This window comes from Charadrius vociferus, unplaced genomic scaffold (assembly GCF_000708025.1).
Source record: "Charadrius vociferus isolate BGI_N301 unplaced genomic scaffold, ASM70802v2 scaffold282, whole genome shotgun sequence".
NCBI lineage: Eukaryota > Metazoa > Chordata > Aves > Charadriiformes > Charadriidae > Charadrius > Charadrius vociferus.
In genome coordinates, this window is record NW_009647731.1 from 2,535,011 (window position 1) to 2,547,979 (window position 12,969).

General features: G+C 42.8%; 1 protein-coding gene across 1 annotated transcript in view; it reads right to left on the reverse strand.

Moving 5' to 3' along the window:
• Positions 1-12,969, reverse strand: part of COL17A1 (collagen, type XVII, alpha 1) — a 36,428-nt gene that overhangs the window by 19,972 nt on the left and 3,487 nt on the right. Inside the window, exons 3-19 of the mRNA XM_009881543.1 lie at positions 12,544-12,678; positions 12,138-12,185; positions 11,170-11,205; positions 9,530-9,577; positions 8,988-9,131; positions 7,863-8,006; positions 7,056-7,127; positions 5,950-6,021; positions 5,520-5,585; positions 4,117-4,281; positions 3,667-3,756; positions 3,483-3,527; positions 2,719-2,868; positions 2,051-2,266; positions 1,391-1,429; positions 957-983; positions 458-485 (exon numbers count right to left, since the gene is read on the reverse strand). Coding sequence (XP_009879845.1) covers positions 458-485; positions 957-983; positions 1,391-1,429; positions 2,051-2,266; positions 2,719-2,868; positions 3,483-3,527; positions 3,667-3,756; positions 4,117-4,281; positions 5,520-5,585; positions 5,950-6,021; positions 7,056-7,127; positions 7,863-8,006; positions 8,988-9,131; positions 9,530-9,577; positions 11,170-11,205; positions 12,138-12,185; positions 12,544-12,678 — 1,525 coding nt within the window. The remainder of the gene's footprint in view (positions 1-457; positions 486-956; positions 984-1,390; positions 1,430-2,050; positions 2,267-2,718; positions 2,869-3,482; positions 3,528-3,666; positions 3,757-4,116; positions 4,282-5,519; positions 5,586-5,949; positions 6,022-7,055; positions 7,128-7,862; positions 8,007-8,987; positions 9,132-9,529; positions 9,578-11,169; positions 11,206-12,137; positions 12,186-12,543; positions 12,679-12,969) is intronic.

A 12,969-nucleotide genomic window follows, 5' to 3' on the forward strand; every position in this document is an offset into this window, starting at 1 on the left:
TTCAGAGTCCTTGTTTGCATACCATGAAAAAATAACATGCAAATTAGGGGAACCTGAAGCCTGGAAAGATTCATCAGCTGGGGTAAAGAATATATTACTTGGAAGGTGGGTACTTGAACAGGGATCTCTTTAGAAGAACACAATACATATAAGAGCACAAGGAAGTTAGGCCAAGTACTCGTGCCGCTGTGGGACTCCTTCAGATGTAGGCTGGGATCTTCACACGCCCAAATTAGAGACGTTCAACTAAGTGGAAGTCAGGCTAAGGCCTTGCTTGTAACCAAGTCCCTGAGCTGTGTCTGTAGCTCAGCATCAAGGTTTTAATCAAGTGACTTAGTCTATGCAAAATACCTCTTTAGAAAACCACCCTGAGCTAGGTTTGCAGTGCAAAATTTGCTCCTATCTACAGTAATGTCACTAAATGTCCTCCCTCAAAGGGGAATTGTACTACTGCCCACCTGGGACACCAGGAAGTCCTCGCTCTCCTGTAGGGAGAAAGAAATACACAGTCAGTTGGGAATAGGTCTTCCCTGTTTGTCACTTTGGCTGACCCTCACCCCCTATAAAAAGGAATTTATGTTCCAGGCATGTTTACAAGTTCTACCATCTCCAGCAGTGCCACATTGGGCCCCTGGTATTTATGCAATGGATTGAATCATTCACACCACACAAAATCCTGTGAACCACTCTGTGATTAAACCAGGTAGAGCTTGGCTTCAGGAATGACTTTCATCCAGGTGAAAGAAGTTTCTAGATTCAAAGTGAGATCTGTTTTCTCTTCCACTGTGAACTCTAAGATCGTCTTTGCCCAGAAGAAGAGCAAAAAAACCCAACCATCACAACAATCTCTGAACTGCAGAACGCATCAGCTTTTCTAACTTTTGGATTAACCAAAATCCTTTTGCTACCCAGGCCCTATAGCAGGCTGCCAATCTACCTGAGGAAGTAGGTAATACCAGACTCACCTCTGGGACCCATGTCACCTGAGGAAAAAAAAAAAAAAAAAGAAAATCAGGAGAGATCCTGGAGATATTTCTAATGATCATTCATTCATTTTGTTTTTCTGGTTGGTTTCCCACCTTCAGTGAAATATGAAGGAATTACGGGTGAACAAGGACACTTCACACTTGACCCATCCCACCAGTGGCAAACAGGATCTGGCCTTTCACGCTGGCACAATGAAAGATTGGGCCTCTTGTATTAGTTCTGCATGGGACCAGGCCCTCTACAGTTTAAGTGGCAAACTAGCTTTACACTCCTTTTGTTCAAATATAAACCAGCTTCATCTCTCTCACTGCCAATCGCCCCTTGTGGCAACATCCACCTCAAACTTTTGCATTGCCAGAGCCAAGGAATAGGACAGAGGAAGAGAAGAACTATATGGCTGTACCTTTCTGACCAGGTTCTCCTCTCTCCCCTCGGAAGTAGCCTGTAACAGGAAGTTAAGGGGCTGTTAGAGCGCATTACATAACAGAATAGCTACTTGCTTCATGTACAAGGCTCCTTCTATTTGGATTTTGCGGCTGCAGGCAGCACAGGCTATCAAGCACAGCATGGCTTTGTAAGTAGAGTTTCCTCAGCAAATTTGCTTTCACGAATCTATGAAACTTCTGAAGCAGGGATAATGTAGACTTCTCTGTTCTTAACCTATTTCCATCATCTGCTGGATGGAAAACAGAAGCAAATCATCTTTCCCTTGCTAACAAAAGTAGCATGGGAAATAAGGTGTCAGTTCATTTTTCTGTGTAGTTCTTCAAAATGGAAAACTCACTTGCTATAGCAAACACAATACCTCCTGGCACAGGATGGCATGCCCACAACGTCCTTTCTTCTCCCTTTTCTGCTGGCTTTAAGGTATGCACAACCACTGTTAGTGGCAGCACTCGGTTCCAGCACAGCCTGTCTGTGAGGACAGGTGAAGGCACTATTTTTGACAGACTTCATTGCACTCTAAAGTCCTGGTCTTCAGGTCCTTGGGCGATCAAATCCTCCCACTCCCCTTTAAAAAAATCTGGTCTCACAAAGCATAACAGACAATGACTCTGCTCACCTCGTTCTACTTCCTTGTTCAGTCTGTTCTTCACCATCAACCAAACTGACTCTTCATTTTCATAAGGGAAGGTTGAGGAGGGTGAAATACCATGAAGATAGTCTACTCTTGAAACATCCTTTTCTATTTTTGAATTCCCTTGGTTCATTGCCAGGAGACCACCATTGATTTTTTCCAGGTTTTCCACACGAGATTTCAGCTTTCTCACTTCCTCCGCTGGAAGGTTAAAGTAAAATGCTAGAGAACATGCTGCCACAGACGCATGCCTGAAATACCTACTGCTAATAGCAGGGACAAAACACTGTTTCAGATAGCTACGGCCACTGAGTTTTGCACGATTATTCTTTGTATCTTTTTTCTAGCATGGATATCTGGAATTTAAATTATGACTTTGGAATCTGTTAGTCTCTGAGAAGTAAGATCTCAGATCTCAGGAGTTTTCCTGTTCTCCTCACCCCGAGACTATATAACCCCTCCTCAAAAATTTATATTCCTTATCTGTTCTTTCTGTCCATTTGTAATATCTCAGTGGAAGTCACCACCAAGCTGAATGTGCACCTCCTCAGTTCTCTGGCTTGATATCTCTGGTATTTGGCCTCTTTGCCAGCTTACATCCTCTGCTTGTCTTTCTATCCCATTCAACGTGTTGCTCCTCAGTTATTTCTTACCCAGAGCAATGAGTCCAAAAAGTAATCCAAGGAGAAGCAACCAGGCCAGAAGCAAACCCAGGAGCCACTTCCACCAGCTGCAGCAGGAACCACAGGGACACCAGGATGGTGCTGATCCAATTGCACCCCCCACATCACCATTTCGTATTTCTGGAAGAGTGAAGGGGCAGTTTCCTGGTTACTGAAGAGTTCCTCGACTTCAGAGTCAAGAATCTCTTAGAATAAGGACACCAAGGTCTGATCCATAATAAAAAGTGCTATGAAGAAAAATCTTTACACCGCACTCTGCACACAGTAGGTGTAATTCCAGTCCCTGTGGAAGCTGGGAACAGCATTCCCAATGGGTATTCCAGCAGGGGACAACACTCGGTGCATTTTAAAATAACAGCTAAAAAACGTGATCCCCTTGGGGTCAATTTTTTGTACAGTTTTGAGCCATAAATGACAGCAATAGTGAGTATGGCCTGTCTGAGCCCTCTCCTCCCCATAAATCTCTACTGGTAGCAGGACGCAGCTGTACTGTCAGCTATCCGATTTTCTCCAGCAATAAAAAAAAACCCAACTGCCCACTCATCCATAATCAAATCACTGCTACCAATTTCTCTGGCATATGCTCTGCTCATTACAGACAGAGTAGCATCCTGAACGTTCCCTGCCTCTGAAGTCATTGCACAGAGATCACTCATGTCACTCAAGAATGATTGCTTTTTTGTCTATTGTGCTGTGGTACTTTTTCCAATGAAAGTCTGAATCGCATCACTTACCTGCGTAAGTCGCTTTGTCCCTTGTTGGCACAGATTTCAGTGCTCCTGTTTTAATAGCAGTAAAAGAGGTTTTAACAGTCTTTCTATGCATGATTAAACTTAGAGCATGGGCTTGAAAGGGGAAGGTAGTAATGGAGACTGAAGGAGAAAGTTCTGTTGCATTTCCATGGGGACAAACTCTTACCATTTGCATCCAATTTTAGTCCAGTATCTGTAGCATAAGAGGAGGAAAATCCCTGCTTCTCCTTCTTCAAGGTGTCTTCTACGAAGGATCCTGAACAGGAATCAAATATAATTATGAACATTACACCAGAATTTCAACCAGGCCTATCTTCTTTCATTGGTAAAAGGCATATTTTTTATTGGGAAGACACAATAGCTCTGCCTGTTTAAACCAGATCTAGGTTTTTGCTTTCAAAGCTCCTGAGCTCTGTGAAATATTCCAAGGCATGCTCTGGAGCTTTAAATGCAAAAGCTAGACCTAGATTGCAGCTGGCATAGTTAAAGGCTAACTGCCTGCCAGAGCTTCTTGTTTGGCTTGCAGGGGTTTGAGTCAGTTGTCCTGAACTCCCCCTAACACCAGTCTCCATTTCTCTGTCCTAAGCATATCCACGTCCTGAAGAAGAGAAGTTACCTCCATTAAGCCCAGTGGTAGAGGCACTAAAGACTTTGCCACTGTCTTTTGTCATGATCAAGAGTTCCATCTCTTTCTTTGCTGGGGCATTCTCCTTCTCCAGCAGCAGGAACTTGCAGTCTTTGCGCAGGATGTCATCTCCCTGGGAGCTCAAAACCGTTCCCCCTGGCACATTGGTAAAGCATGGGAAAGAGGACGAGATGAGTGTGGGCCACTGAGTCATAACTACAAGCCACAACACTTTTGTTTATTAAAATAGGTAGTCCCACTGTGATTGGGGTTGCCAGTACTATAAACACCCAGTAAGAGACACACTGGTCACTGAAGCTAAGAGGGCAGTTGTGGATGTCATTAGATTTCTTTAGAGATGCACGTTTCACTAGCAGGGGAGCAACTGCTACCAGAAATGGAGAGCATCTGGAATTCAATCACACATAGAAATGATTTGCTTAATGACCTTGCTGTGGTTTACCCCAGCTGGCAGCTAGGACCATGCAGCCGCTCGCACAGTTTGCACTCCATATCCTTGGGAGCCAGGCATGGTTATGAAGCATTGAACTGTAGCTTACTGATGTTTGGCACAGGCCAAATAAGGCTCAAAAACATTGGTGTGGTCACCCTTCTGCCATCAGGCAGTATCAAGTATGCCTGGAATGGTGTACAAGCCTGAATTTGCACACGAATTGACACAACATTGAAGACCAATACAAACAGAATGGTATTATTCCATTATTCTAGCACAAACCTGGAGTAAAACTGTATTAGAAATGTTATCATAACTTCTGTGGTATTTACCTACAACTTCTGTTGTCTATTTTTAAGCTTCATCCTTGGTAGTACTTGGATTACAAAAGAAACTTGGTTTCCCTTACACAAAAAATAAAGGACTAATTTATAGCTCTGAGAGTTGCAGAAAAAAGATGGAAAAGATGAATCCCAACCATTCAAGGATGACAGGCCAGTAGAAAGACCTCTCATTAAAAAAATACTTGATCATGTATAAATCAATTCCTTGATTTTTGAGTGGTTCAGGCTGGTACTACTGCAAAATGATGTTTAAGAGCAACCTTGCAAATGTTTTGGCTTCAAATGAAGCACAATTTCACATGTGTGATCTTCTAATCAGTTACCTGCCTGTTGAGCAGAAATATCTGCAATTAAATCATCTGAGTTACCACAAAGTGAGGGAGATCTGAATGAAACCAGCTCATTTGCTCATTCTTAGCTTCTGCCTCATTTGCTTTCTCTTCAGAAGGGTACTGGTGGGAGACTTGGCTAGTGACAAGTCATGCTCCTGAGGAGCCAGGTGTTAATATCACTCAGCTGGCTGAATCTCTAACTCATTTTTATCATGATATGCTTGTACAAGGCCATGCCTAAACAACTGTGAATGACACACTCACCTGCGGAGGCAGACACACCGGTACTTGCCATAGTGTTGCTCTGAGAAGTGTTCTTCATCCCATATGCTGCAATGAAGAAATTGGAGAATAAAAGAGATGAAGGGTAACAAAGATACCTACACACGCCAACCTTGGGCTGCACACCGTTTAAAAAAATGTTTTCGCATTCAGGGTACCTAGGACAACTCAAATAAGCAAGGGCTTCCCCAGCAAGCAAATCTCTAGTGCTTACATAGATACTGGGAGCTGTTCCTGCACATGCAAAGCAGAGAAAATGTTCCTCTATATCCCCTCTACCACACTGCTTCACCAAGATGGTAACGAAGGAGCCTCTGGCAATATGAACTTTCTAGTCACTATAGAAAAGGTGGCAGAAGGCAGCACACATTGGTGACCCTCACACTTTCTCTAGGCCTAAATTGTTACTGACCTGCAGAGGCTGCAGTTGCATTCTGAGTCAGGGATGAAGAGCTTGGAGACAGGTTGTTTTGAACTCCAAACACTGCAAAGAAAAAGATTTCAATTGGAGGTTATAGGAGTCCTGCAGTGCAGGTGGTATTCAAGCTAAAAAAAGACCAAAACCAATGATGATAATGACGACCTCTCCCAAGAAATTTCTCCAGCTAGCCGGAGGCACCACAGGCCCAAGCATTTCTGTTCAAAGATCTTCCTTACAAAATGCTTTTTTTTTCCTAGACTATTTGGCTGTATAAGTTACTGGTGGCCCAGGACAATAATGGTGACCATTTTAAGACATTATCTCAAGCTAGACTGTGATGCCACTCGCACGGCTGCATGGACTTTTCTGCAGGTGAAGCACTTGGGGAAAAAGGTAAATTCAGAAAACTGGCTTGGTCTGACTAAGGGAAATTAAAGGACATAACTCCACACAGACTGTGTCAAACTACTCTCCAGAGACAAGCAAAGGGCTTGGAAGGTGGCACCTTTGGTGCAAGAATCAGTGTGGCAATATTAGTGCAGTGTACAGACTGCTCTCATACACTGTGCTCTGTCTGCAGGCTCAGTCAGAGACCCTGCACGACAGCACTGTGCTGTGCAGACATAGTGTGTGTGACTGTGAAAGGAAGAGAAGTGGTTTAGTGCCATTGAGAGAGTCCGCCGGAAGTCATGAGCCAGGTGAAGAAAAGGGAAATTACAAGGAAAACTGACAGAGGAGCAGTGGGTCTTTACGGATTAGGACACACAAGTTTATTTTTTAAGGCATTACTATGAGTTGTTCTAGGGAAGAAACAGGCTGGCCTAACAGGTGTCTTTCAAAAGACAAATTGTTTTCCTTGGAAAATCTGTAGTTTTCCCTGCCTCCCAGACAAAAAATTCAGGAGCTAACACCAGCTATACAGGGCTGACTCAGAATAAATCCACTGTAACCAAAGAATAACTGGGGTGTGCAGACAAGCTGCTGACACTGAGGTGAGGAACAGAAGAGAAACAGTGATATACGTATTATTTCATTGTACATGTCTGCCAGGACTGTGGTGTTGTGAAAGTGCGAAGCAAAGAAGAGAAAAATCTGACCTGTAGAAGAAGTGCTCAGGCCTGCATTCAGAGTATGATTGCTGGGAGCCAGGTTATTTGGAACACCAAAAACTGCAAAAAGAGGAAATGAAATGTTGTTACTTCTCTGGAATCGGAAATTCAGCACCCAAAGTTCAGTGGCACAGTCACAGAAATTAAGAGTCAGAGTCACTTGGAAGTGCAGTTAGTGAAACTGTACAATAGTTGCACAGAGGAAAAATCTTGAAAATTGTGACATCAGACAACTCTTTTACTGAACTGACAAAGGGGAGAAAATCCTACATCAGACAAGTTGCAATCATGACACAGTGTGAGAAAGCAAAGCTTTTAATAGTATGCTATCAAAAAGCTTCCTGTGATTTTTCTCTGCAGCTGGGAAATGCAGCATCCCTGGCATTTAGAAGTGGGCCTTACAATGCATAAGCCCACTCAGCTCTTACTGATTACATCTTTAGTGTATGAGGACTGAAGGGTTACGCCCAGTCACTCTTACAATGGGCCAGGATAATCCAATGTTAACTAGAGTCTAAAACTAGTTTTGAAAGGGAATGTGAACCTGATCTCATTGATAAAGCTGCCATCAACATTTAATGACAGATCAGGCAGTCAGATTTTCAAATACAGGCAGTGTGTAGAAGCAGAGAGTACCCAGTTACAGAAAACCACAGAAAATTCAAGCATATCCCCTGCCATCTTGATTCTTCCATCATTTTATTTCTTCTTGCTATGCAAAATGAAAGCACTATTGTTGACCCTGTTTCAGTATGGAGTTACATCCTTCAAGACTGGATGGTTCAGGAAGCATACCTGATCCTGTGGAGTGAGACATAGCATTGATCAAGGAAGAGCTGTTATGGTATCCACCAAGGGAAGACCCAGCAGGCAGAGTGGAAGACCACATGTATGAAGGGAGGGCGGTATTCAGTATAGTTGTATCATATGTCCCTGACACTGTAAAAAAACCCAAACGAACAGTTGTTTTCAATGAGACCAGGCTTGTGGCTTAGCATGCATTGCAGGTTTACATGGCAAACAACTTCATCTGCCTTAGATTTCCATTACCCTTGTGGAGTCAACACAATTGCTCCAGGTTAACATGGTATAACTGATCTCAAACACCAGCTGATTACAGCCCACCTGAATTTTAACCAATGGATTGACCTGATAGCATGATCATTCACAAAACACCTTGACAAGATTTCATTGCTTGTAGATGCTATGATACCAGAATAAAACACGTTGGTCTGCCATTCTTTTAATAAATCATTCTGGGCCATGGGACGTATGACTTTTGCTTCCCACATATGGCTCTGATTGCTTCACTAGTGGATTGGACTAAAATTCCCAGTTTTAGATAGGATTTGAGCCATGCACAAGAAAAAAGGTATTACTTGTTCCTAGATACCAGTGGAGGACAGTGGAGTGAATGTGAATACCACTGCCACAAGCACTGTGGTGAGGCTTATAAATAATAAAGGCCGGTTATAACATTTTAAGTACCACTTCTATTATTATCAAGTTCTAGTGATCTCTGAACCATGTGGTGTGGCCAATAAATCAAACACTGACCCAAATGTTGTCTTCAGAGCTATCTCCATCTTGCTTGGAGATATGAGATCAAATCCCTTTTAAGACATGTTTGCTTAGAGCTCTTGTCTCTGCTGTAAGCACCTCTGAATTAAAGCTGGTGGCAGCAGGGACTGGCATATTTTTATGGAAATTAAACAAGTCACTAGAAAGCTACCCAAGATGGCTCTTGCTAGGGCAACATCTGGACAGCCCTCCAGCATTCTTATCCTTTTTCTGTATTGCCACCACTGTCTGGGACAGAGACCATATATTCTTACTCAGATGTTCTTATCAACTGGGTATTTTTACAGCAAATAAAGTTTGGAATGGCTCCAGCATTGCTAACCATCCTCTGCCAAGTACCTGACTGAGAGCTCTCAGTTACCATCTTCGTCTCCACCACAGCCTTTTTTGGTATTGGGAGTGTACTTGACGGTGATCGAGTAGGGCTGCAGCTGGCTGATCGACTTCCTTTCAGCAAACGTTTCACATCATCCAACTCTGTCCCTGGCAGGAAAAGCAAGTGTCCAGACTCACCCAAAAGCCATTGTTTCATTGACCTGTAATCTTGCCCTGGCTAAAACATTCAGTGGAATTTACCTGTGACTGTCTATGAAGTTGTACTTTCTTGGGGTGCCTTCTGGGGGTGCCACTTAATAACAAAGCTTCAGGGCCTCATTTCTGGGACTAAGTACAACTACATCCTTGTAAGACCACCATCTAACCCACAGTATGCTACCTTGTTCAGAAAGGGGAGAAAATGTTCTTAACAGGAAAAAAAGAATGACATGCTGCTATCTGTCATAATGAAGACTGGGTCCCAGAGACACTGCAGACATACCCAAGAGCAGCAACACCCTCTGTCTTACACCTGATCCCCCTGGAATAAAAGCCATGGGACTTACATCTGCCAGAGGGAGATGCGCTCTGCAGTCGGACTCGTATTTCACTCTCTGGGAAGAGAAAAAGCAGATCATGAATACGGAGTGAGATGCATTCGTGCTCTGGGCTGGGAATGAATCTTTAGGCTGCAGTGAATTCCTTCCTGCTTGTTGTCCGTGTTCCATCTTGCCATCTTGCTGCTTGATCTGAGCAGCACTCACGGCCTGTGTGAATTGGTTGTAAATTGGTTTGCTTGACTTCTTGTTTTGGGGTCACATCTTGCTACTTTTAATTCCAGAGAGCTATATTTTACTCATTGAGGGCCTCTGTTGAAGTCAATAGCATTGTTACTGCAGACATACAGAAGGCCTAATTATGCAGTCCTCAGTCACATTGATATTCTCCCTAGTAACAATTATTATTATTATTATTATTGTCCTTCTAGACAAAATCCTAGAGAGCCAAAAAGAAGCTTACAAAATACACAAATTCCCTACTATTTCTTGGGTAAAATTCACATTGTCATCTCTACAATGGGCTGTACGATTTAGTCTCTTACAACTTGCTGACTTCTCTTTTGGCTCACTGAATGTAAACAGGCCAGTTTTAAGCCAACATTCTCACGAGGTACCTGATTTTATTACTGACTTCTACTGTCAAAAGACTGTAGGTTAACATGATTTTGGTTGAGGCAAGCCTTTCAGTTTGCTACCCACAAGCAAACTGGCCGGCCAGGACATGTGATACATGTTCCTTAAGATGAAATCTGACAGTGCGTGCACTATGAAAGAAACATTAGCTTTGGCATTCATGTGGAGAAGCTGATGGATTGGAATTATTTTCCAAAGTAATATAAGAAGCTGGAGCTGATTCTCTGGTGTCTGTTTTATTATGTATGGCCTAGTTCTGCTGGGAGCTCAGGTATGTAGTGTGCTGGAGGAGACTGTGAAGATCTGAGGTAGAATAATTGGTAACTGTGACACTCTCCAGGAGGAGTGTGCAAGAGCACACTTTGATTCATATCCACTGCTAAAATTAACTTGGATAAAGTGACATTATAGTTGCCTCTTCAAGCAACTGGGAACAGCTATTACACTCTTACAGAGCAATATAATCCTGCTTTCCCCAACGCTGCTAATAAATTATTAGAAGAGTTGAATGATTTAAACAATGCAGAGCTTTACAGTGATCTGGCTAAACAGACCACAAGTCCATAATTTCCTCACCAACTCCTTACTACCAGCATGAGATAATTTCAGGGTATGGCCTTATGGTTTGTAAGATAGATAGCAGTAGGAGGAACGTGAATACTATTACTATAAATATGTCAGAGGTGGGTCACAGAGCATGGGTGGACTGAGTTTATGGTAGTGAACAGATAAGATGGAAGACTATGTCCTATGCCCCCAGATGTCCAGATGCTCAAGCAGATCCTCCTTTCTGACAGTCCAAACCACTGTGACCTTCACTAAGGTCATTTTTTACACTGAGCTTGTTTAAGCAATTGCTCATAGATAAATGATTCACATCTGCAGTGGTGTAAATCCACGTACCTCATCTGACTGTTCTACACTTAAACTGGTGGATTCCAGCTAAGGAATAGGTCCATTTAACACACTCTGAAGAAAACAAAGGAGGCTTTTAAAAGAACAGTATCACTCACCTCGACTTTGGCTTCTCCCTCTAGTGGAGGTAGATGCTGTGAACAGCAATGAGAGAAAAGCAATGTTAGGCTTTACTGCCTGTGACATCTCTGAAAATGAACACATGGATCTTGCTCAGAGTCATCGGATTCGGACAGTAACCTTCTTTACTTGGGGCAAAGCTGGGGGAATTGAACCCTTAGAGTTTTTACCAGGCCCCCTTTAGACCACAAGATATCTTAAAGAATAAGTAGCATCTTTAGCGTTTCTGGACTAAATGCTGTTTCTTTTTGTACACATAAATGTTGTTCATAGATGGTGATCTTCTATTTCAACAGGCCAAAAGGAAGCTACTAGGCCTGTTTACCCCACTGACCAAAGCTGGACACTGTGAAACCCAGCCTTCTCTCTGAGCCAGAAAGACAGCCTGATTATATTGGTTCACTATCTGCACTGAATAAAATCGACAGCTCAGAGCTTGGAAAGGGTAACCTCATACCTACTGACAATGTTCAGTTTAAATGTACCACTTGGTAGCCAGTTCATCTTCCATATAAATATGTTGAAGCCTAGAAAAGAGTTACTGGAAAAGTATATCCAGCAATTAGTCAAGATCCTGAGAGGCTGGGCTTTCTTGCTTGAAGCTGTTCTCCAAGCTATGGCTGGGATGGGAGGAGGAAATGTTATGAAGCATTCCATGTCTATGTTCTCCTGTCAATGTCCTATGCCATATGGGGAGCATCACAAAAGCAGTTGAGGGTAGCAGATATGCACCCTCTGTTTAAATGTGTATCAGCTAGAGACCCTGCTGTCAGCTGTTAATGTAAATCCCATATAACTCCTCCGCATCCATGGAGCTGCACTGGCTGCCCAATATAGGGGCAGCATAGATAGAGCAAGACACAGCAATGTGCAAAAAGCCACCACAGTCACCAACTCACATGACCTTGCCATAATGTTCAGAGGAATGCCTCTAAAAAGAACATACCAAGCTCTTTTCTGGGGAACTCGGGAGAAGAGTTGGCACTGGAGCTCCCTGAAAAGAACAGAAAGGTATTCATTAATACTTTGCATAAGATCATTAAAAGCTTTCAAAACATGTCTTCCTGGTAACTGTCTAACCCCAGTGGGTAACAAACATTTCCATTTAAAAAAAAGCTATTCAGGATTACATGAAAGAGCGGCTAATGTCTTTCAACAAAAATATGCCACAACTCCTTCTAGGAACAAGCATTACTATGATGACGACTTAATTATTAAAATGTGGCCCTGATGACTTATCTCCCAGCAAAACAACAATGGGATTCTTGTGCTATTTGGGTCAATCCTGCATTAATGTGACCTCAGAGTGCACACTACACATTGCCTCCTTTTTATGGCATGTTCTGTGATACCTTCATATGTTGCATGGCGGTTGACATAGGTTTTTCTTTCAAATGTTGAACCAGGTGATTTGGTGAGAGTAGAGCTGGGAGACTGGGTTTGTCTGTAGCCGGAGGATGATGATGAATTCAATCTACCGCTTCCACCTATAGGTAAAACAAAATGCCCTCAACAAATTAAAGATATGCCCTGGATGTATACCCTGGATGCCCTGGGTGCTTTATGCTACTGTCTTCTGAGCTGGAAAAATTTGCATTGATACCTCACAACTAGAAATGGGCAAGAACGACATTTGGGTCTCACTTTTACTGTCCTCAACATTCAGTGCAGCAGGAGTATTGGTTATCTTTGTGGTTTCAAGACAAATCTTGTCAATGATATATATCACAGCAGGTTTTGGCCTAGGAGTATGAATGAGCCATCTCCTCTCAGCAGGA